The 26,615-nt window shown below is 35.9% G+C and overlaps 1 protein-coding gene across 4 annotated transcripts in view; it reads right to left on the reverse strand.

Annotated features, from left to right (window-relative positions):
* Window positions 1-26,615, reverse strand: part of RNF13 (ring finger protein 13) — a 165,894-nt gene that overhangs the window by 43,495 nt on the left and 95,784 nt on the right. For 2 of the 4 annotated variants that reach the window (XM_010356844.2, XM_030928867.1), the window contains exons 5-7: window positions 22,710-22,797; window positions 16,093-16,183; window positions 4,543-4,648 (exon numbers count right to left, since the gene is read on the reverse strand). In XM_010356844.2, coding sequence (XP_010355146.1) covers window positions 4,543-4,648; window positions 16,093-16,183; window positions 22,710-22,797 — 285 coding nt within the window. Of the gene's footprint in view, window positions 1-4,542; window positions 4,649-16,092; window positions 16,184-22,699; window positions 22,798-26,615 lie in introns of all 4 variants that reach the window. The other 2 variants (XM_030928876.1, XM_030928881.1) reach the window with 1 other exon arrangement.

A 26,615-nucleotide genomic window follows, 5' to 3' on the forward strand; every position in this document is an offset into this window, starting at 1 on the left:
AAGGTAGAAGAAAGAAAATGATAAGAACAAAAATTCATGATAAAGATAAAGAAAGTAAAGAATTTAGCATTAAGTTCTACCAAAATGTAAGCGGCTTAACATTGCGGATTTTTACCGATTTTATTTACTGATGAATCTGTAGACCCTTGAACAGTGCCTAGTTACCATAGGTACAGAATAAAGATTTATTGAATGAAAACCTACTTCTATGAAAGACTAATAAGGCAATAATTTCTGACAACATTGTGAAAGGCACAGATGGATATGAATAAAGATAACTTATTCCACAAATAGTAGAAATTCTCTTTGTTATTTGAGTATACGAATATTATAAATCACTTTATTCCACTACACTTGAAAACAGGAAATTTCTTAGAAATACAATTTAGTAGGAACTGGAAAACCATCTGAATGTCTATATAACTATGAAAAAGTCACTAGACCTAGATGATTTTATAGGCATCCTCTACAAAAATGTCAAGTAATAGATAACCCAAATTTTCTTAAAAAAAAAAAAAAAACTATTTTAGAAAGTAAGAGAAAGCTTTAGTTTTATGAGCTATAATTTTGATTGTCTAGCTTTTTTTAAATTATGGTAAAATATACACAACATAAACCTTACTAACTCAACCACGTTTAAATGTACAGTTCGATGGCTTAAGTACATTCATACTGTTGTGCTACCATCACTACCATCCATTCACAGACTTCATCTTATTAAGCTGAAACTCTTTATCCATTAAACAACAACTACTCCCCTTTCCTCAGTCCCCTCAGTTCCTGGCAACCACCATTCTAGTTTCTGTCTCCATGAATTTGGCTACTCTAGGTATGTCGTATAAGTAGAATCAGTATTTGTCCTTTTGCGACTGGCTTATTTCACATAGCATAAAGTCTTCAAGGTTCATCTATGTTGTAGCATGTGTCAGAATTTCCTTCCTTAAAAACACTGAATAATATTCCATTGTATGTATATTCCACATCTTGTTTATCCATTCATCCGTCAATGTACACTTGGGTTGCTTTCATCGTTGGCCATTGTAAATAATATTGCTATGAACATGGTGTACAACTATCTATACGAGTCTTTGCTTTGAATTCTTTTTGGTATATACCCAGAAGTGGAATTACCAGCTCGTATGGTAATTCCATGTTTTATTTTTTGAGGAGTTGCCATACTGTCTTCTTTAGTGGTTGTTCCATTCTACCTTCCTACCAACAGTGCTCAAGGGATTGTCTAGTTTTGATGTCATGGTTATTCTGGCCCCATAAAACCAAAGCTTTCTCTTACCTGAATATTCAGATTGCTAATATTCTAGGATTTTTACATCGATGTCCAAGTATAAAAAATTAATCTATATTAGAAATCTGAATAATCCAGAGATGTAAGGGCAAAATTTATACATCATAAACAGGAGTTATCCGCAGACTATATGGAATTTCAAAATTTACAAAGCGTATTAATGTAACCCAACATAAACATGATAAGAGAGAAAAATCAATTATTACTACAACAGATGAAAGACATATAATCCAGTACCCCATTTTAAAAAGTCAAGCAAATAAAAATCTGATTTATGTCCAGGACTTACACTGCTTTTTCCCTCTTATTTTCCCAAAAAATATACCACAATGTTAAAGGAGGTAGAACAATAGACATCCATTTCCTGTTCTTGACTTTTTTTTTTTTTTGAAACGGAGTTTCGCTCTTGTTGCCCAGGCTGGAGTGCAATGGCAAGATCTCAGCTCACTGCAACCTCCGCCTCCTGGGTGCAAACGATTCTCCTGCCTCAGCCTCCCGAGTAGCTGGGACTGAAGGTGCCTGCCACCATGCCCAGCTAAATTTTCTATTTTTAGTAAAGACAGGGTTTAACCATATTGGCCAGGCTGGTCTTGAACTCCTGACCTCAGGTGATTAGCCTGCCTCGGCCTCCCAAAGTGCTGGGATTACAGTGTGAGCCACCGCACTTGGCCCTGCTGTTCTTGACTTTCAAGGGAAGGCTTCTAGCATTTCACCATTTAATAATGTTTATTTTAAGTTTTTAGTCTATATTCTTTCTCTGTATAAGGATATTTACTTGTACTCCTGGTTTTCCAAGGGTATTTTCGTTCATTTGTTGTTTGGTTTCCTAACTTACTCTCTACTTTCTTGCTTCTACGTTGAAACCCCAAAGGAATCAACAAACAAATTACTGTAATGGAATTTGGTACACGATTACATGATTAATGATTAATGACATGATTACATGATTAATACATAAAAATCAATAATGTCCTCTGACCAAACCTTGCTTTCTAAATACAACTCTCTAACTAAAAAAACCAAGACTCCTTGGGAAAAGGTCTGATGCTAGGGGTGGGACAAGAAAAATATAAAAAGAAGCATCTTATAGTATAAGACAGTAGTCAAGAAGTGCTTAATAATCATTTAAAAAGGGATAGCACTGAATCAAAGGAACATAAGATCCAGCATGACAACAGCCAATGTTAAACAATTTAAAAACAATCAAAAACCAAAAATAACGTATGACTAGTACTACATTATAACCTAAGTGTAAAATAAATATACATGAGTGCATACTAATGTAAGTGGTTGGTTGAATAAATAAATGCTGAGAAGAGAAAAATCTTCCTTGCAGAAGAATTTCAGAAAATGCAGATATGCCCTCCCCTTCCCCCACCTTAAGAGTGGGCTATACTTAGTGCCTCACTTCTAAAGAAAGAACAGAGTAGAAAACGAAAAAATATTAACTTTATAATGGAGAAATTCAGCAAACACTACCTTAACCAAGGAATGAAGGTTAGCATCATCAGTGATGTTCTACAGATATCATACACCCCCAAATATGATGTGATGAGAAGGGCACTTCACCTCTGTGATACTCTTTTGAAAAACCTGTAGCCTTGTCTAATCATGAGAAAAAAATCAGGCTGAGAGACATTCTACAGGATACCTGGCTAGTACTCCTCAAAACTATCAAGGCCATGAAAAACAAGAACAGCAAAATTGTCATAGACCAGAGGGAAGACAGGATAATGAAACACAATGTGGTATCCTAGATTTGATCCTGGAACAGAAAGAGTACATTAATGAAAAACCTGGTAAAATCCAAAATGTAGAGTTTAGTTAATAGTAATATACCAATGTCAGTTTCTTAGTTTTGACAAAAGTCTCCTGGAGATGTAAAATTTTAACAATGTGGGAAAGTAGATGAGGGATGAACAGGAATTCTCTTCTTTGCAAACTTTCTGTAAATCTTAACATTATTCCAAAATTAAACGTTCAATAAAAAGCAATGCTCTAATACTCAATTATAAGAATAACCAATTATAAAATATAATTTCAAAAATCCCTTTTATGGTAGCAAGAAAAACTATATGTGTGATAAATCTAAAAGAAGACATGCAAAACATTTATAGAAAAATTATTATTCAACTGATGGAAAGACCTAAATAAGTAAATTTAAAAATATGATAGCATGATAGAAAGACTGAACATTTTAAAGATAGCATTTAATCTTTAAACTAATCTATGAATTCAATATAATAATAAATGTACTGAATACTAAAATACATATTCTTTATGACAAAGAAGTTGGCAAGAATAGTGGGACTGTTTTATATCTTTGCAAATCTATTTTAATATCTGTAAAAATAGAATACAGAGGGATTTTTAAACTGCTTCTGTTTTCAAATATTTTGATATTGCACATCACGTAGCCTCTAGAAACTTTTACTACACGCCTCTAAGAGAATGGGAGTAACAAAGGCAAATATTACCTTAATATTATTATGTAAATAATTTTGACCTTGTAGACCTACTAATAGTCCTGTAACCATACTTTGATAATCACCATTACGGAGAAATAACATGTCATTCCCCCTTAACCTTAAGCTCTCACATTATTTTTTTCATACTTTAATATAAAAATTTTCAAACATACAGAAGAGTTGAATTTTATAATAAATACCCATATATCCACCTGAATTCTACAATTAACATTTTACTATGCTTTTTGTCACATCTCTATTTAGCCATCAATACATCTTACTTTTTCCTCTTATTTTTTTACAGTGTATTTTAAAGTAAGTTGCAGATATCAGTGTACTTTCCCTAAAATACTTTGGCATGCAAATCATTATTCAGTTTAGTAAATTTTTTTTTACAGTTCGTTTTCTTTTGAGGTAAAATTTATATATAATGAAATGTACAACACAATTGATTTTGTGAATCCAGACAAATGCCATGCATTTTTGCAACCCACATCTCTATCAAGACACAGAACATGACTGTCATCCCCCAAAAGTTCCCTCATACTCTTTTCAGTAAATCGATCACTTCTCTCTAACCCCCCAGAGAAAATCACCATTCCTATTTTTTCCTATTGACATTATCTTTGTTTTGTCTAGAACTTCATATAAATGAATTTATACAATATGTACTCTTTTATGTACATATTGTTTAAATTCTCTCACTCGATACAATGTTTTTAGATTCATCCATACTATTTTTTAAAAATTATTAAAAGTTAATGTACCTACCATGAAAATGACTATTAAGATGAGACAGATGCCCACTATGATAAGGAAGGGAATTAGGTAGTATTCCAAAGGAAGACTAAATTCTGGAACTAAGATAAGGTGGCCCCTAGAAGAAAACAAAAATCAACAATTGAGAATTGAAGAATTGTTAAATTCTGATGTTAATTAAAAACAGGAAAAAATATTTTTAAAAACAGACATATAGACATTACAATTAAATCCACTACACACATTTCATTTTCTAAAATACGACTTCCAATAATTTAAGGAATGCTTTCTACATCTTTAAGTCTATTTTACATATTTTTCCTAATAGCATGCCTATATGATTAAACTGTGTAAAGAAAACTAGCCAATCAATACTTACTGTATCTATCCTGGAGATACGTTATTTATTTATTTATTTTATTTTACTTTATTTTTTTTTGAGATGGAACCTTCTTCTGTTGCCCAGGCTGGAGTACAGTGGTGCAATCTCAGTTCACTGCAACCTCCACCACCGGGGTTCAAGTGATTCTCCTACCTCAGCCTCCTGAGTAGCTGGGATTATAGGCGCCTGCCACCATACCCTGCTAATTTTTGTATTTTTAGTAGACAAGGTTTTGCCAAGGTGGTCTTGAACTCTTGACCTCAGGTGATCCACCCGCCTCGGCCTCCCAAAGTGCTGGGATTACAGGCGCGAGCCACCATGGCAGGTCTAGAGATGTTGTTTATTGAATTTAGTAACTGGAGCAAAAGTTGTATTTTATATGTAAAATCATGGTAGTACCTTGGGTACCAAAAAGAACCTCCACCTCAATCAAATTACTGTTCATAAGTTCTTCCTATGGAAAAACTCTAGAGTCAGTATTGATAATTATGCTGTTTCCTCCCTATCTGCTTTACATGTATCTGTTGTACCAGGTACAATGGATACAGGTCCTATACTCTACAATTATCTATGAGATACGGAATGAAAAATTGGTCAAATAATTCATAAGAGTTAGAGCTTCCCGTATATCCCCCACCTTCTCCACCGCTGGACTGAAAAAAACTACAGAAATGTGTATGTTGTAAGGTGGGGAACAGGAAATGCTGCATGCCTTAATTCTCATTTGTCATTAACCATGTTATTACTGTGACATTATCATTACAAAAATTGACAGGGACCCATGAAATAAAACTGTAATCAAAATAAGCGCATAATGTTGCATGAGGAAATTTTACATGGCATCAAAGCTCTGCATTAAAAATTGACAGGGACCCATGAAATAAAACTGTAATCACAATAAGCACATTGTGTTGCATGAGGAAATTTTACATGGCATCAAAGCTCTGCATTAAAAATATCCTTAGTTTAGGGAAGAGTCTGGATAATGTTCAGTAATATGACAGATATGACAGATCACTCCATTGGGTTCACTGTGCTACTAGACTAGTATGGTGCCAGCAAAGCTACTCTGTTATCCACTGCTAGTTAATTTTTTAGGTAGTGAAGCCAGGTATTTCATAACAGAAAGGTTCAATGCGAAACAATCGTTCTCAGTATAAAGGAAAATAAAAACAGATTTACTTCTTTCCTCATACAGAGGTGCTTAGGACACAACAGCACTTGAGACAAATAACATGAATGCAACTTATTTCTTTCCGAGGCTATTTTTAAATCTTCACGCTACTATTTCTTATACACACACACAAGGGGCTCTATCAAGCTTCAACAACAACAAAGATAATACCAGTAATTTCCCCCAATAATTTAAACTTTCCAAAAATTGCTACGATTGCTAGAATACAAGTAGCTTTTTACTTCAATCACTTTCCAGTAGAATGGGGGATGACAAAAGGATTTCACACACATTTGTACAGCTTTGCACAAAATACTAAAGTAACTAATAGATCGTCAGTGTAAAAAGAAAATCAGCAGCAGCAGGACCTACGCTGCTCTATTTAATACCATCTCTTCCAGCACGAGGTCAGCCAGCTTTGCAAACAATATCCCTGTTCTCCGCACCTACCCTCTGAAACTGCCCTGAGCCAATGGTACCAAGAGATGACAACATGCTAGCAGTCCTCGATCTCCGTGCCTCCTCAGGCTCAGCGTCCACTCTGGCGGCGCTTGAGGAGCCCTTCAGCCTGTTATGGCACTGTGGGAGCCCCTTTCTGGGCTAGCCGAGGCCGGAGCCAGCTCCCTCTGCTTGCGGGGAGGTGTGGAGGGAGAGGCGCGGGCGGAAACCCGGCCTGGGCCTGCGCTGCAGCGCCCGGGGCCAGCGCAAGTTCCGGGTGGGCGTGGGCTCGTCGGGCCCTGCACTCAGAGCAGTCAGCCAACGCTGCCAGGCCCGGGCAGTCAGGGTCTTAGCACCCGGGCCAGCAGCTGCAGAGGGTGCGCCGGGTCCCCCAGCAGTGCCAGCCCAGCAGCGCTGCTCTCGAATTCTCGCCTGGCCTCAGCTGCCTCTCAGTGGGGTAGGGCTCCGGACCTGCAGCCAGCCATGCCCAGCCTCCCCAGGGCAGTGGGGTCCTGCAGCCCCAGCCCCCCGACTAGCGCTGCCCCCTGCGCAGGGGCACCCGGTCCCATCCAACGCCCAAGGGCTGAGGAGTGCGGGCAGGAGGCGCAACCAGGCAGCTCCGCCTGCAGCCCTGGTGCGGGATCTACTAGGTGAAGCCACCTGGGCTCCTGGGTCTAGTGGGGACTTGGGGAACATTTATGTCTAGCTAAAAGATTGTACATACACCAATCAGCACTCTTTCAAAATGGACCAATGGATGTGGGTGGGATCAGATAAGGGAATAAAAGCAGGCTGCTGGAGCCAGCCAGCGGCCACCCACTGGGGTCCCCTTCCCCACTGGAAGCTTCGTTCTTTCACTCTTTGCAATAAATCTTGCTGCTGCTCACTCTTTGGGTCCACACTGCCTTTATGAGCTGTAACACCGCAAAGGTCTGACGCTTCATTCCTGAGGCCAGTGAGACCAAGAACCCACCAGGAGGAATGAACAACTCTGGACGGGAGGAACGAACAACTCCAGATGCACCATCTTAAGAGCTGTAACACTCACTGTGAAGGTCTGCAGCTTCACTCCTGAGGCCAGCGAGACCACTAACCCACCAGAAGGAATAAACTCCGAACATGTCCGAACATCAGAAGGAACAAACTCCAGACACACCATCTTTAAGAACTGTACCACGAGGGTCTGTGGCTTCATTCTTGAAGTCAGCGAAACCAAGAACCCACCAGTTCCGGACACAGTACCACTTTTAAGTATAAGAGCCTTTCCATGAGACACTAATCCTCTACAACCTCCCTACCCCACAGCCACTAACCTGCTATAAATTAACACTGTTGGGGTTTAGAAGCCAGACTATTGCATATCCTAAATTCAACCCACTGTAACTTAGTATCTCAGCAGTAGGAAGGCTTACAACTCTCATATTCTTTTTCTTCTCTTTTTATGTTTATGACTTCCTAAGGCACATTCAGCCTTGATAAGATAAATAAATCCTGTCCTATGAGACAAGCCCCAGGGTTGCTCAGAAATAAAGAGAGCTTCTAGGTGAAAAGGAGCAAGCTAAAATAACAAATCAGGGCCAGGCACGGTGGCTCATGCCTGTAATCCCAGCACTTTGGGAGGCCAAGAGGGGCAGATGAGGAGGTCAGGAGACTGAGACGATCCTGGCTAACACAGTGAAACCCCGTCTCTACTAAAAATACAAAAAAATTAGCCGGGTGTGGTGGTGGGCGCCTGTAGTCCCAGCAACTTGGGAGGCTGAGGCAGGAGAATGGCGTGGACCCGGGAGGCAGAGCTTGCAGTGAGCCTAGATCACGCCACTGCACTCCAGACTGGGCGACAGAGCGAGACTCCGTCTCAAAAAAACAAACCAAAAAACAGAACAAATCAGGAAGTCCCAGTGAACTAGGAACTTCCTGTGTGTTTGTAACTACAGAAATGGAATCAATTCCAGAATTTCCTAGTAAGCATTATGCTAAGATTCATATGCCCACATTCTAAATCTAATATTCTACATATCCTATTAATGCTCTCCATTAGAAACTAAATACCATTTTAGTTTACTGTCAAGATATACTGCGAGGATTTTAAAGGGTCAACAATTGATAAAAAAAATTTTGAGCATCTTGACTGTAATCCCAGCACTTTGGAAGGCCAGGGTGGGTGGATCACTTGAGGTCAGAGGAGTTCGAGACCAGCCTGGCCAACATGGCAGAACCCCAATTCTACTAAAAATACACACACAAAAAAAATACAAATAAAAATAAAACAGGCATGGTGGCCAGCACCTGTAGTCCCAGCTACCCCAGGGGCTAAGGCTGGAACCTTAGCTTGAACCCAGGAGGCAGAGGTTGCGGTGAGCTGGGATCCCACCACTGCACTCCACCCTGGGTGACATAGTGAGGCTCTGTCTCAAAAAAAAAAAAAAAAAAAAGGTTTTGAGCATCTTGAATCAAAAGCTCAATGTACATTCAAGATACTGTTTTTTTCTTAACCAAATTGCTAATGGTGGATGTGGTGATAGTGATGATACAGGGAATTACAACAGAACTACAATGGAATTTGGAATTTCAGTCCTCTGGCTCCATTTATATTTCTTCTGTCAGCCCAGGTCTCCTACAGCTGAACTTGCAGACTCATCCTTGCCCTAGTCCCAGATCAATCTGTATTTGAGGAAGAAGGCATTTAAACAGCTTCAGGAAGTACCCTGCCACACTGCCTCCATGTCCATGCCTAAATACAGCACATCTTATGAGCTCTGCAGCTAAGATTTGATCACTCAAGATCATCTAAGCAACCCAGAAAATAGGGTCTTATTTTCCTTTGTGTGAGTTCCCAGGCTAATTTCAAACCAGCTGCCTAGACTTAAGCTTGATAATAATAACCTGTCTAATTTCCCCATCCTTCTGTTGACACGTAAAGTCTTGTCTGTTCTTTCCTGACATCCAACCCCCACCAATCAAACTACTGTGCCTCAGTGGATTTACAGCCACACAGCAGAGCCTTCTGTCCTATAGATCAGCTTTCCAGGCAATAACCTGTATTCAGCCCAACTGCTGGATATTCCCACTATTTCATCTGACTACTTGCTTGAACTTGCTCCTTTCAGACAAAACTCACAGCTGCCTCATGAAACATCTTACATCCCTTAATAAACAGGCTCTGTGCTCAGTCCTGTGTCCCCATTTGCTGCCAGGGCACTGCTCTGTCTTCTTGAGGAATCCTGAGGTAACATAAAAGCAGTTTAATTTCATTAGAATTTACTAAATATCTACTGTGATGTAGCCATTGGGCCCAGTGCTAGGGATTAAATGTGAAAAAATAGAATCTCTAACCATCAGAGAGAATACAGAAATCTTAAAGGAACTTCAAAGTTCTTTGTTCTAACTCTTCATTTTCAAAAGAGAAAATATGTCCATGAAGATTAAATACCCTCCCAAAGGCCACAGCCCAGCAATCCCTCCAGTGAACCTCACTACTCACTCTGATCAGAAACAAGCCTTGTCTCTGCCTACAACTTGTAAAAGTCGTATGTTATCCAATAATGTGCCTTCCCTAATAAAAGTTACAAAATGCTCCTAGAATTTAAGTTTTTAAAAGACCAAAATTGACAAAGGACAGCAGTTTATAAAAATATTCCTTGTGAATAAAGAAATGCTAATCGGACCAACTCATTTTCTTCTTGTCAGACTGGGAGGTCATAAAAAGACTGATAATATATATTTCTGGCAAGAGTAGGGGAAAACATTGGCTTTCCTAAAATGTTGGTGGAAACATAACTTGTTCCCCTTTTTAAAGGGCAATATGACAGTTGTTTACTGAAATTTAAAACTGTTTCTCCTTAATCAAAAAAATTCCACGTTTAGGTACTTTTGCTAAAGAAACATTTGCGCAATTGCACATAGTATATGGTCAAGAATATCATTGTAGCACTTTCTGAAATAGACAAAAACTGGAAGGTAAGTGTTAACATTTATGAAGCATTTACTATGTCCCAGGTATTCTTCTAAGAATTTTATTAATGTGTTTAATCCTTCCAGCAATGCTATATGCTGTAGGTTCTATTACTGTTCACATTTTAATGAGCATAGAGGCTACAGCCCAGAGATAATAAATTTTTTGTTGAAGGTCACACAGCTAAGAAGTGATCGAAGCCAGGATTTGAATCCACGCAGCTCTTACTCCAGAGGTCATGCTTATAGCCAGTGGCTTACTGGCTAAGTAAATTAGGGTATGGCTAAACAATGGACTATTGTTAAATACAGAATACACCATTCTTTTTAAGTAGTTAGTAAGAGTGGACAGTAGCTAAAAAGAATAAAGTACAATAAAACAGTAACTGATGAATACATCATTAGTATGATAAAAAACCAGAATCTTACTTGAAGAGGAAAAGAGAAACTCTCACTAAAGGGAGAAACAAGGGAAAGACGCCTATCTCTACTACTATTTAACATGATGTTAAAGTTATTACCAATGCAATTTGATAAGGAAAAGCAATTAGAAGCATAAGAATTGGAAAAGAAAAGATAAAATTATTCCTAGTTATATGAAAAAACTGCCACCAACAGTAAGAGAATTTAGTCAAATTGCAGGTTATAATATCAACACTCAAAAATGAGCTTTCAGCTGTACAAATAAAAACCAGTTAGTAGAGGTAATGAAAGAGGAGAGTCCACTTATGATAGCAAACAATAAAATACCTTGGCATAAATTTAACAAGAAATGTTTATCTCACATAGATTTTGGACTAAAAAAACTAAACAAAACTGAATACATAAAAACAGAGTTGGCTGGGTGCGGTGGCTCACTCACACCTGTAATCCCAGCACTTTGTGGGGCTGAGGTGGGCAGACTGCTTGAGTCCAGGAGTTCAGGACCAGCCTGGGCAACATGGTGAAATCCCATCTCTACTAAAATTACAAAAAATTAGCTGGGCAAGGTGGTGCATGCCTGTAGTCCTAGCTACTCAGGAGGCTGCAGTGGGAAGATCACCTGAGCCTCGGAGATCAAGGCTGCAGTGAGCTGGTGCCACTGCACTCTAGCCTGCGCAACTGGAGTGAGACCCTTTCTGAAAAAAAAAAAAAAAAAAAAAGCAGAATTGAACAAATGAAAGGACATACCACACTCTTGAATAAGGAGACTTATCCTAAAAATGTCAATCCTTCCTAAATTAATTTATGAATATAATGTAATCTCAATAAAAATCTCATCAGGTTTTTCTGAAGCTAGACCAGTTGATTATTAAATTCCTTTAGAAGGAAAAACTGGAACCCTCATACATTGCTGGTGTGAATATAAATTGGTGAAGGCATTTTGGGAAAAAGTCTGGCAGTTCCTCAAAGTGTTAAACATAGAGTTACCACATAATGCAACAATTCCATTCTAGGTATATACCGAAGAGAAATAAAAACATACGCACATGTAAAAATTTGTACACAAATAGTGAAAAAAGCATTATCCATAATAGCCAAGTTGTGGAAACAAGCTAAATGTCCATCAACTGATGAATAAACAAAATGTGGTATATCCATACAATGGAATACTATCCAGCAATAAAAAGAATAAAGTACCAATACATGCTACAATATGATAAACCTTGAAAACATTACACTAAATGAAAAAAAATCATAAAAGAATATTATGTGATTCCATTTATGTGAAATAACCAGAATAGACAAATCCATAGAGACAGAAAGTAGATTAGTGATTGCCTGGGGCTGGAGTGGAGGAGAAGGGACTGGGGAACAGGAAGTGACTGCAAATGTGTAAGGGGTTTCTACTTGGGATATTGAAAAAGTTCTAAAATTAGAATGTGATGATGGCTGCAGAATTCTATAAATATACTGAGATCACTGAATTTTACACTTTACATGAGTAAACCTTATGGTATGTGATATATCTCTCAATAAAATTGTTTTAAAAATTTCACTGGGAAGGACAAAAAAAAACCCATTGGAATAACTGATGGCTATTTGGAAAAATATATGATTGGATACATTCTTCAAGCCATATATAGGATAAATTACAAATGAACCAGAGATTTAATGTTAAAAATGACGCCGTACAAGTATAAATGTGGGTGAATTCCTCTATAACACAGGAGTAGGGAAAACTTTATTAAGACTCAAGACCAACAGCCCAAGGGAAAAGACATTTGATTTTTGGTTACATTGAAAAAAAAACCCAACATCATAGTGAAATAAAAATTTCAAAATACAAAAAATATTGTAATATTAAAAATTAAAGGACAAACATACCTAATAAAATAAAGAACTTATAAAAATAGGGAAGAAAATGACCAACAATCTAATATGAAAAACTGGCCTAGAGATAAACAGCTCATAAAAAATAAAATATAAGTAGTGCGTAAGCATAAGAAGAAAATGCTCAAATGTGCTTGTGATAAGAGAAATACACATGAAAACAATAACAGAATACCATTTCTCACCTATTAGTAAAAATAAAAAAACCTGACAACAACTTTGTCGGTGAGGCTACAATAAAAGAGACACCCTCATAAACTGCTGGCATGACCCTTATGGATGGGAATTGACAATATCTAGCAAAAATACATATACATTTACCTCTGAACTACCAATCCCACTTCTAGAAATCTATTCCAAAAGTATACTGGCAAAAACATGAAAACACTTAGGCATAAGGTTATGCATTACAGCAGTATTTCTAATTACAAAATAACATAACCAATTCAAATGCTGATCAACAGGGGACTGGCTGATTAAACTAGAACATCCACAAAATAAGAGTTCTATGCAGCTGTACAAAAGAATGAAGAATATCTCTATCTACTCAAGGAGAAACTATTAAGTCAAAAACAGGATGGGGAATACTGTTTATGCAGTAAGGGTAGAAGATAGGGGAGAGGAGATATATTTTCCTGTATATTTTTAAATTTAATGAACTAAAGAATAAATTAAATGTTTTTTAAGTTGTTACTTATAAGGTAAGGAGAGGAACAAGATGGACAAGAAGGATGATACTTAGAATGTGAACTTCTTTGAATATATATTGTTTCACTGATTTTGACTTAAAGTTTATATATAATTTTTAAAATCACACTTGGGAGTAGGGAGAGCAATCTCTAAACTCTGAAAGCAAATGAATCAAATAAACCTGTGTTTTCAATTTATATCATCTGCACACAGACTATTTCACTTATCTTTCAAAAAAATAATTTGCCTTTAGCCCCCAGTTGCTGGGGAGGCTGAGGTAGGAGGATCGCTTGACATCGGGAGGCAGAGGTTGCAGTGAGTTGAGATGATGCCACTGCACTCCAGCCTCGGTCACAGAGTAACAGCCTGTCTCAAAAAAAATAAAATAAAATAAAATAATAATAATAATAATAATAATAATAAATTTGAACTTATATATTATGACATACTCTAAGCAGAGAAAGAACTGTTTTTAAAAAATGTTGGTACTAGCATTGATATTCTTCTTCTGAGTCTGTTGTGTATACACTCTACAATTAGAAAAGACAATATATTATTATGTTGGTGTCTTTTAGCACAGAAAAATAAAATACCCATTTAAGATCAATAAAGTAAAAATTCTAGGCTCTTGAATTCAAATTGAAAGCAATAGTATACACTCATGACTTACTGTATCTTTAAAAGCCATATATATTTCCTAGTTCTGCCCACTGAAAGAAAGAGAGGGGGCTTGAGGGTAAAGTAGGTAGTAGATAATAAATAGACAGATAAATAGATAGGTAGATAGGTAGGTAGGTAGGTAGATAGACAGATAGATAGATAGATAGATAGATAGATAGATAGATAGATAGACAGATAGATAGATAGATAGAAAAGATCTTTATGTACAGCTCTACAATTCCTTATGACCAATTCTAAAACTAAAAAGCTTTAAAAAATAATGTTCGCAATTCATTTGACAGTCAACTTAAAGTGAACTGACAGGAAAAAATAGTCATATATTTATTGCAGATACATTAATTTGCTTGATTATGGGGTGTTGCCTCAAATTCTATTTGGAATATTACTTAACTTTTTAAAATTTAAACATTTTTCAGTGCCACAATATATCTGTAGCCAAGAGGTGGGATAAGAGAGTTTGTAAACTTGTATTCGCCTAGAAAGGGTCAAAACATTAAGGAAACAAAGCAAGTTACAAATTATTATGTACTGTATGGTTCCATTTTATGAACATGTGATCACTAATTAATGTGAATAATCAAATACGGGGAAAAATAAAGGGTTTTTTAAAAAACAGTAGTTGTTAGACAATAGTGTCATACAGAGACTTGCACTTTAAACGTTTTTTATTTCAATTTTTCCATATTTTGCTAGCATCTATATATTACTTTTTAATTTTAAAAAGTATGGTTTTATAATTAAAAACAAAAAATACTCTTTAAAATACATATTAAAATATATAGAAGTATTCTAAATGGGGGAGCAATATTGAGGTAAAAGCAAGTACTAATTCTCCTCTCTTTTAACCAAGCAAACATGGCTGACAAAACATCACTTTGCGCAATTGTTTTTGATATAACTTCCAAAATTACATTCCTTAACTTAATGTTCTGAGCATATAATATGTGAACAGTATTTTAAATATCAACACTGTAGTGGGGAACTAACAATAACAGTAAACAGAAAACCCTGCCCTCTTCTTTTTTATGCATTTTCAAACACAAATGTTCATGGATTTCTTTTCCCCCTAAATAATTAGAATTGGATTTCATTGTGCCAGTTTCCTCTTTTGGCAAATGTAGATAATAAGTGATAATAATAACAACCACTAGAGGGTTGTTGTGAGGATGAAATGGATAACAAATATAGAAGTCTTACTTTATGAGTGCCCAGCTTTGCTAAAGGCTGAATAAATATTGGCTGCTTTTATTATTATTATTATTGTTATTCCTCTTAGACAAAAGTCTGTTCTGGTCCACTACGTTTTGGGGATCTGTGTCATGGAAGAAGTTCTGAAGTGTTCATTGTACCATTTTCTCTATGTTTTCTATATTAGCTGAGACAGCTGTGCCTCAAGTTAATTTCAGTCCGCATGTTATCTTTGCAATGAGATTATTTTGTGGGGGTGGGGGAGAAGAGTTTCATATAAAAGTTCTCATTCAAATCAAACTTCTAAAACTTGAAAATTGACTTTTTGTCTTTGTAAATGTTAGTCACTTAACACAATGTTTTGGATTCTGTGTTTATAATATATAAAATATCTTTTAGTAATATACAAACATTTCTTAATAGAAAATGTCATATAAACATAAATTGCATTGTTTTAAAATACTAGTAGTTTGATTAAACTGTAAAATGAAAAGTTATTTTATCGTTTTAGCAAGAAGGGTGACTTACTCTCACTAGCATGAATACATTTTCAACATAATCATACAAAGAAAAAGTAGTAAAATACTTTAAAATACTATATCTTAAAAGCATAATGATTTAAAAAGGGATAATTCAGCACTACAGAGTTCATTCTGAAACATAATCTTGATTACAATATTATATAATTCTACCTTAATATAAAGAAGAATTTTAAGCAACATGATTTTTTATATCCATTACTTACCCTTTTTCATATGTGAATTCATCTTTCAGAGAATTAGCTGATGATTCACCAATAAAGACAGATGGAATGTCAATTTTCTTTAGTACCTCAACTGTATAAAAGAATAATAAAATTATTCTTAAAAGCCCATACTTAGTGTATAATCAACTTAACTTTCTTCATAATAGCAGCAAATGCAACTGGAAACAATTATAATCAACTTTGATTGTCTATTGCTTGATTTTCCAGATTGCAGATTTTATTCATCATCAAAATGGTTAAGAAACATAACATTTACAGTAACAAAGCTAACATTTTGCATATATACATTACCTGAATTCTCTCAATAGTCTATGAGATGGAGATATAATTTTTATTGTTAATATTTCCATTTGATTCTTCCTCTCTAGACATAATTTGTTAGAGAAGAAAGATGAGGAAGAAATTTTAGGTTTTCTTCCCACACATAACTTAATTCCTAAATGAAAAAGAGAAAAAGCTTCTTTTACATACCCATTTCCACGAGAGGTATAAGCCAGAGAATATAAGAAAAGACAACTTCACAACAATCTAAAAAGTCATGCCACACACCTCTGGCTTTCCAGACTGAAAGGCTGACAGGTGTTGAGAAAGGGAATAGAGTAGGAAAGCTGGGTAAATTTCTACTTCCTCATAAGCCTGGCGCTCGTGGCAAAGCTTTGTGTTTGATCGGTATCTTAAGATATTTGACTCTTCTACCCATATTCAAAACCAAAATCAAATGCCACCCAAAAAGAATTTTGTAAAAATTACCCATTATTCAGGAATAGAAATAAAAACAATCCTCTTAATGTTGCTAATAGAAAAAGCAGCCTCATTATTAGCTGTGAGTTAGTTTAACACATTTGGTTTTAGAGAAGGCCCGTTTGTTTCGTTTTTATAGTTTTCAAAATAACTTTGTTCTGCATTTTAAAAACAATGCATATTCATTTGCATTTAAAAGAGGGGGAGGCAAGTGAAGCAAAAGAAAACAAAACAAAACCATAATCCTTCCCATCCAAGGATAAATGTTTTATCTGAAGTAATAAGCAGTTCTGTAAGTTGTGACAAATACATACAATTATAACCACAATCACAGTTAGGATACAGAATGTTCCATCACCCACCAAAATTCCCTCATACAGTCAACCCCTCCCCCTAAATTTATAAATCACTGATCTATTTTGCTGTTATTGTTTCATCCTTATAAAGACAACGTTTAAAATCTTGATATCCTTGGTAGAGTACGGTTTTTTTCACTTCTAGATTGTTCTATGCAAATGTAAACACTTCAACTCTCACACATCTCTCTGTCTTTCACACACACACACACCCCTCCACACACACACACCAGAAAAAAACAAAAACATGTAAGCCCCAAAGCCCAAAGAGTGCAGAAACAAAAAATATTAGTCAAGAAATATTTAATCACTATTTTTATATCAATATGATCAATACAATTTTATTTTTTACATCAATGTGATCATATAATGTTTAAAGTGTAAGCTTTTTTCTACACAATGATACAGATCAGATATCCTGTTATGTCAATAAATACAGCTCTACCTCATCATTTATTTTTATTTTTATTTTTTTTAAAGACAGGGTCTCGCTAGGTTGCTCAGGCTGCAGTGCAGTGGCTATTCACAGATGCCACCATTGCATACTACAGCCTGTAACTCCTGGGCTCAAGTGCCCCTCCTGTCTCAGCTTCCCAAGTAGCTGGAGCTATAGGCATTATTTCATTTTTTTAATAGATGCAGAGGTATTGTTATACGACTATATATATTTTTCATATTTGGGAGATATTTTCTATCTTGCTAAGATACTTTCTCTACCACAAATGAGTTTAAAGCTTATTTTGATACTTAAAACTTGCAATTATATACCCTGTGTATGATGTTTTATTCTTTCATGAAGATACTATGACAAACTCAAGGAAGAACTTTTGGCTTGTGACTACTGGCTAATAATATTGGAAGTAACGTAGCTTCTTTGAATTATGATATCTAAAGAGATGTATGTAGAAAGCTCCTTACTTTAATAAAATGATTAAGAAAAAGGGAGAAAATATTGTAAGCAAATATGAGGAACCATTTTGAAAATGGCAACATTATCTACTGAAAACTAAGTATGTTTTACTTCACAAAATACTTCTAAAACACTCTACTTTATTTTGATCTGTAAAACAACTCTATGAGGTATATACTGCCAAACAAAGATAAATTACAATTTGAATGACCCAGTCCCAACCTCTCCAGATTTGTATATCCAATTGCTCATTCAATATCTCCATTTGATTTCCTAACAGATGTTTCAAACAAAGTTTCTCAGTTGAACTCTGAATGTCTCTTTTCCCTCAATTGATCAACTCTGTTTCTCACCTCTGTAAACAGCATAGACATTCACTGAGTTTCTCAGGCTAAACATCTTTGAGTCATCCTTGACTCTTCCCTTTCCCTTACTCCCTATACCAAATCCTGTCAGCTTCAAAATATAGCCATATTCCTACCACTTCTCATTACTTTAACTACTAATACTCCAAACCGAAAATCACTCTTGCCTGGCTGCTGCAGCAACTTTATAAATCTTCTCTCTGTTCTCTCCAAAGAACAGCCAAAGTGCTCCTTTTATAAAATATGTCATATTACACAGCTGTTTAAAACCTATTCATTCATTCATTCATTCATCCATTCATTTATTCATTTGGAGATGGAGTCTCGCTCTGTTGCCCACGCTGGAGTGCAATGGCACGATCTCAGTTCACTGCACCCTCTGCCTCCCAGGCTCAAGCGATTCTCATGGTTCAGCCTCTCAAGTAGCTGGGACTATAGGCATGCACGCCACCACGCCTGGCTAATTTTTTATGTATTAGGTAGAGACGGCGTTTCACCATGTTGCCCAGGTTGATCTCGAACTCCGAAGATCAGGCAATCCTCCCACCTTGGCCTCCCAAAGTGCTAGGATTACAGGCCTGAGCCACTGCACCCAGCCTAAAACTTATTTAGAATAAATTCCAAAGTCCTTATCATGGCTGATAAGGCCCATCATATTTGACCCCTGGCTCCTTCTCTAACTTTATCCCCTGCCACTCCCTCCCTTGTTCACTAATCCAGCCATTGTGGCTTTATGCCACACCTTGGAAACACCAAGCATGCTTTATCTTCGAGTTATTGTACTTGTTGTTCCTTCTCCTTGGAATACCCTCCTTCAGAAATCTGCATGACTCAGCCACTAACTTTAGATCTGTGCTCAAATTGCAATGCCTCACAGAAGCTTTCTCTGACCACCCTATCTAAAATAGCTGCCTTCCTTTCATCTCTGTCATTCTATATCCCCTTAACTGATATTTTTCTTCATAGCATTTATCACTACTTGACATTATAGCACATTTATTTGATTACGTGTTCATTTCTTCTCTCCCACTCTAGAATGCAATAAAATAATAATCACAATAATAATAGCTGAACAACCATTAAATTACTGCTATGAACCAGGAAGTCTTCTAGATGCTTAACAGGCTTTAATTCATTCAATCCTTATAGCAACTAAATGACTTAGGTACTATCATTATCCCAATTTCACAGATCAGAAAAACTGAAGCATATAGATAGTAGGTAATGTATCCAAGGTCATACAGCTACTAGGTGGTAGAGCTGGGATTCAAACCCTGACAGGCAGTACCCAGAAAGCACTCTCTTAACTACTGCACTCTACTACCTCAATGAAAGATATGAAGGCAGAGCCTCTGACTGCATCATTACTTGCTATAGTCACAATGCCTAAAACAGTGCACAGTAGGCTGTCAAAAAGCATTTGTTGAAGGAAGAAATCAAAGGAAAAAAGGAGAAAAAAATGACCCAGAGATAGTAATAACTTGACCTGGTTATACAGTTAGATATTTGCACAGTTTGGACTCAAACTTGAGGCTTCTTATTCCTTATCTAGGCTCCTCTCACTCTGCCATTGCATGGGTTTTCTCATATATCTTCTCTCATAAGATTTTCACAAACTCGTCAGGTCAAATAATTATTAAAATTATCCACACTATTATAGATGAAAATAATGGGCTTACAAAGATTAAGTAACTTTCCTGAGGGTGCAGGTACCTGGCTCATAAATCAACTAGTCTGTATTAGAAAAAACACATATTTCCCGTTTCTGAAGTTGGTATCCTTCCTACCACTTTCTGCTGTCTCCTAAAGATAAAGAATGTTATTGGCTCACTGAATTAATCCATTATTTCTGGCTGAAATAAAAATTGGTATATTCCTCATGTGAAGTGTCAACAGGAAGGGGCTTTTAAAACTTCCTTTTGTTTCCAGGCGTTAGTATCTCTACTTAGTATACGATACCAGTATTCCTAGGGAAGGCCTTGAAAAGAGGGACAGATACAAGCCTCTTCTGATACATCCATGCTTTTCTTACCTCTACCAAGTAACAGTAAAGATGAAAATGGTAAACATCTTTACAACATTTGCCTCTGTACATATAAAATGTTTAAACACATGGGCAAATATGGAGCAAAATATCACAGATAATAATCTAAGCAACAAAGTCAAGAACCAAAATGCTGAGCAGTCTTTGAATAACAACTCAGTTGAAACATTTCCATGGAAACAGCAGGCTTATATGGTTATGTGCTAGTTTTAATATTGAACATATTTTCTTTAGGAGCTGACATGAATATCACAAAAAGGTTTTACAGTATTATAAAGAAAAAATAAGTGATAAACGGAACTGACAATTTCAGCCTGAAAAATTTTTACTGAAAACATGTCAAAAGAGTAAATAGTTTACAAATAATAATCAATTTGTTCAATCCAAAACATATTCAGCCCTTGAGAAAGTCTTGAAGATTTGCTAAATCCTGGGCTTGGAACTTTGGCAAAACATACAAAGAGTAAGTAACTTGCTCAAAGTTAGACAACTGATACAAGTAGGATTTGATTTCAAATTCAGGCCTATCTATTTTCAGACTATGCATGCTTTCCATTTTGCCAATAAATGTATACTGATCACAAAAGTTACTGACCCTGGGATGTATCAACTGAAACAATTTTTTTTAAGAGGGTAATAGTTAAAGGAGGAGAAGTAAAATGTGTCAAATTGGCAGTACTAACATTACCAGTTTATTTGATAAGTAAACTCACTTAAGTAAGTCCTATAATTCCCATGTAGTAGCTGTCAAACTATTCTTGAAATGCTAAAACTTCTCATGGGTACTTAATGGACTCTACAGTCATAAAGATTTAATCAGCTAGGAGGTTAAAATAATAATTTAAAATATAAATAAATTACCTAAGAAATGCATTAATAAATTTTACCTTTTATATATTATAATTTTGCCTCACTCTATTAGGGTTAAGGACAAAAATGCCCAGGTGAGGTGGCTCACGAATGTAATCCCAGCACTTTGGGAGGCTGAGGCGGGCAGATCACCTGAGGTCACGAGGTCAAGACCAGCCTGACCAACATGGAGAAACTCTGTCTCTATTGAAAACACAAAATTTGCCAGGTATGGTGGCAGGTGCCTGTAATCCCACCTACTCATGAGGCTGAGGCAGGAGAATCACTAGAACCTGGAAGGCGGAGGTTGCAGTGAGCTGAGATCGCACCACTGCTCTCCAGCCTGGGCAACAAGAGTGAAACTCCATCTTAAAAAAAAAAAAAAAAAAGAAAAAAGAAGGGCAAAAACAAAAACATCAGAAAACACTGTCATAGGCTAAAATAAGTCTTTTTGGTTAAGGAATATAAAATATTTCCTTTTCAGGATGTAGTTATTTAAACTCCTAAATACATTCCAGTGTTTTCTATCAGTCTATAGCTTTATGTCTATACTTCACTTTACCTTGAAAATATGAATCAATAGGACTTAATAGCAAAATATACTGTGGTTATGCACTCAAAACAAAATAAAATAAATTCTAATCGTAAGTGTTGACAGTAAATAATCTTAGTATCAATTAGAAAGGTTTTGATAAAACCCCATAGTCCCCTGAGTGATAGAAACTACATTAAGTGAGGCATACAGCTTAAAAGTCAGTGTCTTATTATAGCCAGTTATGTCACTAAAATTGGCTTGTTGTTCCCTACAAGCCAATAATTAGTAGAGAGTAAGGAAAAACATTCCCATCTGAAATGAAAAACTACGAACATGCCAGTGTATGACAAAGGGATACTAACCAACTGGTGTAAGGAAGCACAAGTATGTGGCTTTGGAATTTCAGCAGATTACTAGCAGCTACTTAGTTTATGTGCAGACCCTAAAATAATGCTGTGAATCTCTAAATAAATTAAAAAACGCCCTCTATGGCATTCTTAACTCAGCATGTTTATCCCTATTAAAGCTGTTTCTCCCAGTTTTTGTTAAAATTTTGGTTTTTAACAAAACATCAATAAACAAAACACTTATGTTTTAAAAAAACTGTTCAGAAAAGAAAGTCATTTTCATCTCTACTATGAATAAAATCATCCAAAGAGAGTTAAGAATGGGGGATTATGGGATAGAGAAGAAATTCTGCTTTTTAAAAAGAAAATGAGAGAAGGAAAATCCTGTTAATTTTTAGTTACAAATGATCTGTCAAACAGGAGAGAAGAAAAGTGATACCTGTACTTACTGTCGTTGGATCCCATGCTAATGAGGTCATCAGAATCAACATTGTGAACTATGGCTGCCTTGTATCCTGCTCTCTGTGCATTTAAAACCTGCAAATCAAAAAATAAAAAATCATGTTATAAGGAAGACAGTGGTTTGTCACAGTGTCCCTCAACTCTAAATCAACAAGTCTATACTATATACCTAGGACTAGATTATGAACATATGTAGAAATAAATCTCAGGTATGCTCTTGAAACATATAGATATTTTACAATTGATTATAAAAACCTACTGAAGTAAATAAAGGCTGAAGATACAAGCTAAAACACTAAAAGGACCCAAAGTAATAAATCTGTTTTGCTCTAAAGAGGTAGAAACTTGCTATAATCAGGTTTAGGAGTCTCCAGACCCTGAGCATTCAATTCCCACCTCTGCCATGAATTAGTGGGATGAACTTGAGCAAATTACTTCTTTTGTAACCCTCAGTTTCCTAACCTTTTAAATGAGAATGACAATATTCTTCTCATATGTAAAATAATATTTTTAAAATGCTTAATACCATGCCTAACACATAGAAATGAGTCAGATAGAACCAATTCATATCACTAGCTTGATCATCCAAAATATTCTGTAAAATTCCTTTAGAAAGCTTTTTAAAAAATTAAAAATACCTGCAGGCTGAAGTTGCTTACTCTGATTTTATCTAGCTATTTGATCTTTCCTAAAGCTAGCCTCCAAAATAGTAACCTTTGCACCATAAGAATATAGTCGGATGTGTGGCAGAATTTTCTTACATGAAAGATCTGAAAAGTGTCAAAACATGTTATTACATCTCACTTTAAAAATAATTTTTCTATTATAAGTAAAAATAAACCCAGACCTAAACTACTTATTGCATGACCTTTAGACTATCAGCAAAAATGAAGGATCAGACAGACCATTATTTGCATATTGGTTGAATAAAATAAAAATTGGGAGGGCAAACATATATATACGTAGTTTTGAATACCTGAAATACTTTTGAACATATGTAGTTCTGGATACTAATTTCAGTAAGAAACTCTTGAAATACATTACCTTATGAGCATTCCATAATGGTATGTCTCACAGTGTTTGAGTGTTAAGTGTTTTTAAGAAACAGGCATATTAATTTTTTAGAAGAATTTCCAAGTCTAATATTAGTTCCGTTTTAGTTATCAGCATTATAATGATTCAACACTCTGCTATAATTCCATAAAAATAAAACCTGAGTCATGTTCCAAAGGGTCAGGGAAAGCCCAGAGTCAAGTTCCCAAATATAAAAAGGATATGCAATTATTCAGACTCTGGATCTGAAAGCTAGGTAAGAGAAATGAGTTCTAGATATTCAACCCCAGTCAGGTCAGTTGACTTGGCACAGTGAAAAATTCTCCTCTACATTTTCTTGACTTCTCTAAAACTATCCCACCAATTCAAGTTAGATTTGTGAAAGAGACAACAGTGTGGATAAATAAGAATAATATTATCCTATTACTGAAAAAAACTAAATCTGTAGGAGATACGACTGCCCCAAGAAATTAATACTTTGTTCATCTCACAGCCTCCATAGCACCTATGAAATAGCCTGACACAGGGTAGGCACTTATAAAATATTACTCAAATCAATTACATGTATTTTTTAAATGTGCTTAAATTAACAGCTCATATTATAACATTATAAACACAGGAGATAAAATCATGCAGAGTGATTTTTTTAAAAAACTAATTAATATAAATTGTTCGCTGGCACAGGACCCACTGCTCTAATGTAGGAATAATGGCAAGAAATCAACCAGTCAACAAAACTGTGAAAAGTATGTTTTAGTTGTGCAAAGAAAGGTCAATAATCAAAAAAGTAAGTGCAGTATTTTTGCATATGAGTACATTTTATTTTTAGGTGGATTTTGTCATCCAACTATGAATGCTGAGAAAATGCCAGTCCCCCACACCCTCTTCCCCTTAGATATCACTACTTTCCAAAGGGAGGAAAAAAATAATCTCTTAAGAATGTAGTCTATAAACCTTGATTATTTGTTACATATATTAACTTATTATTTCTGCATGATATTACCATGGCAGTACAGACTTCACTTGGCTTTTATTTAAACAAAAGTATACTCCACTGGGGTTACCATTAGTTTATCTGATGCTTTCGTGACCATTTTAACTTTTCCCAAAAAGCTAACCAAGGAACTGAGGAGAAATGTTTCTTTCCACACCCAAAAAGTAACTGTTGCCAAAGACACAATTTAAGAAATAAAGAATTAGACCAATATCAAAAGCTGTTTCCTGCTAATACCAAACTTAAGTTTTAAATTTCTTTTTAAAGCCAACCAATGCACATAGTCATTGAAATTACATCATTTAACTTTTTTCCCTGAATAAAAATATGTATGAAGGCAAACATGCAACATGTTAGAACACAGAGAAAAGTGGTCTCAGAAACCACAACAATGAGTAAAAACCGTGGCTGAATTCAGCAAGTAGTTGCTGAGCTTAAAGATAACTGTATCCAAGCTAGACACAATGTGGAACTTGAGGGTCAATCAGAAAGTCATTATCCTTAAGGAAATTTCAGTACTCATGGATAGCTAAATAGGTCGGTTGCTTTCTTGACCCTGTGTAGAAAATGGCTTTGTCTTCTGAATGCCTATCAGTACTTCAAATTCCATCATCTCCATGAAGCTTGCCCTGTCCTGTACCCCTATGCCACATGCACCTATATTAATTGCTCCCTGCTTACAGTATTTATATTAATCTATTTGTATTTTTCTTCAAGATCTTATACAGTGTCTTATACTTACACATATATATGTCATATCCCAGGGGTCCCCAACCTTTTTGGCACCAGGCACTGCTTTTGTGGAAGGCAACTTTTCCACCGAGGGAATAGTTTCAGAATGAAACTGTTCCACCTCAGATCATCAGGCATTAGATTCTTGTAAGAAGCGTGCAACCTAGATCTCTTGCATGCACAGTTCACAAGAGGGCTCATGCTCCTATGAGAATCTAATGCACCACTGATCTGACAGAAGGCAGAGCTCAGGCAGTAACGCTTGCTAGCCCACCGCTCACCTCCTGCCATGCGGCCTGGTTCCTAACAGGCACCGGACCACGGCTGGGGGCTTGGGGACCCTTGTACTATCCCAATTCCCAAACTGGTCTTCAGGGGGTCCTTAAATCTGCGGTTGTCTACATATAAACTTTTCTGGAGAAAAGAGACAAAAGTAATAATCTTGCAAGAGGCTTTCTCACTCTCAAATTATTAAGAATCATCAATATACATGAATGGATTTATAACAGTCTACCATGTTTAACTAAATCTAGCCATTAGGCTTTTAAAACTGTACCAAACAACTTAGGAGAAATACGTCTTTCACACATCCAAAATGCACTTAGTTCTATAAATACAGTACAAAATTTTATCAATATCAAAAGCTGTTCTCTGTTAATATGATAATAAAACTCCTAAAATAGAAACCTTAGGAAACCACTAAAATGGGAAGAAATTCTGTAGGCCTAAGTGTGAGCTCCAAAAAACAGAAGCATGTTTTCAAAAATATAGCAAGTATGAAGGCTTTCCCAAGGTTTCTGTTGTTTTTATTGATTTTTAAAATAAATAAATGAAATTAAATCAAAGAACACATTAACATATGGACTAACAGGCTTATGAATACAAACAAGGAAAATACATCCATGTTTATGAACTATAAAACTCATGTGTCAGTCAAATTAAATTACATTTTCAACTAAGCAGCAGCTGGTATTTTTAAGAACACACGAGGCAGAAATAAATTTTAAATCATTTAGTAAGCATTTGCAAAGTTTCCTATTCATAAAATGCAACCTCAAACACATGGTGTCAGATGGAAGCAAAGAACTTAAAGATTCACGAAACAAAGCATGCA

This window comes from Rhinopithecus roxellana, chromosome 1 (assembly GCF_007565055.1).
Source record: "Rhinopithecus roxellana isolate Shanxi Qingling chromosome 1, ASM756505v1, whole genome shotgun sequence".
Taxonomy (NCBI): Eukaryota; Metazoa; Chordata; class Mammalia; order Primates; family Cercopithecidae; genus Rhinopithecus; species Rhinopithecus roxellana.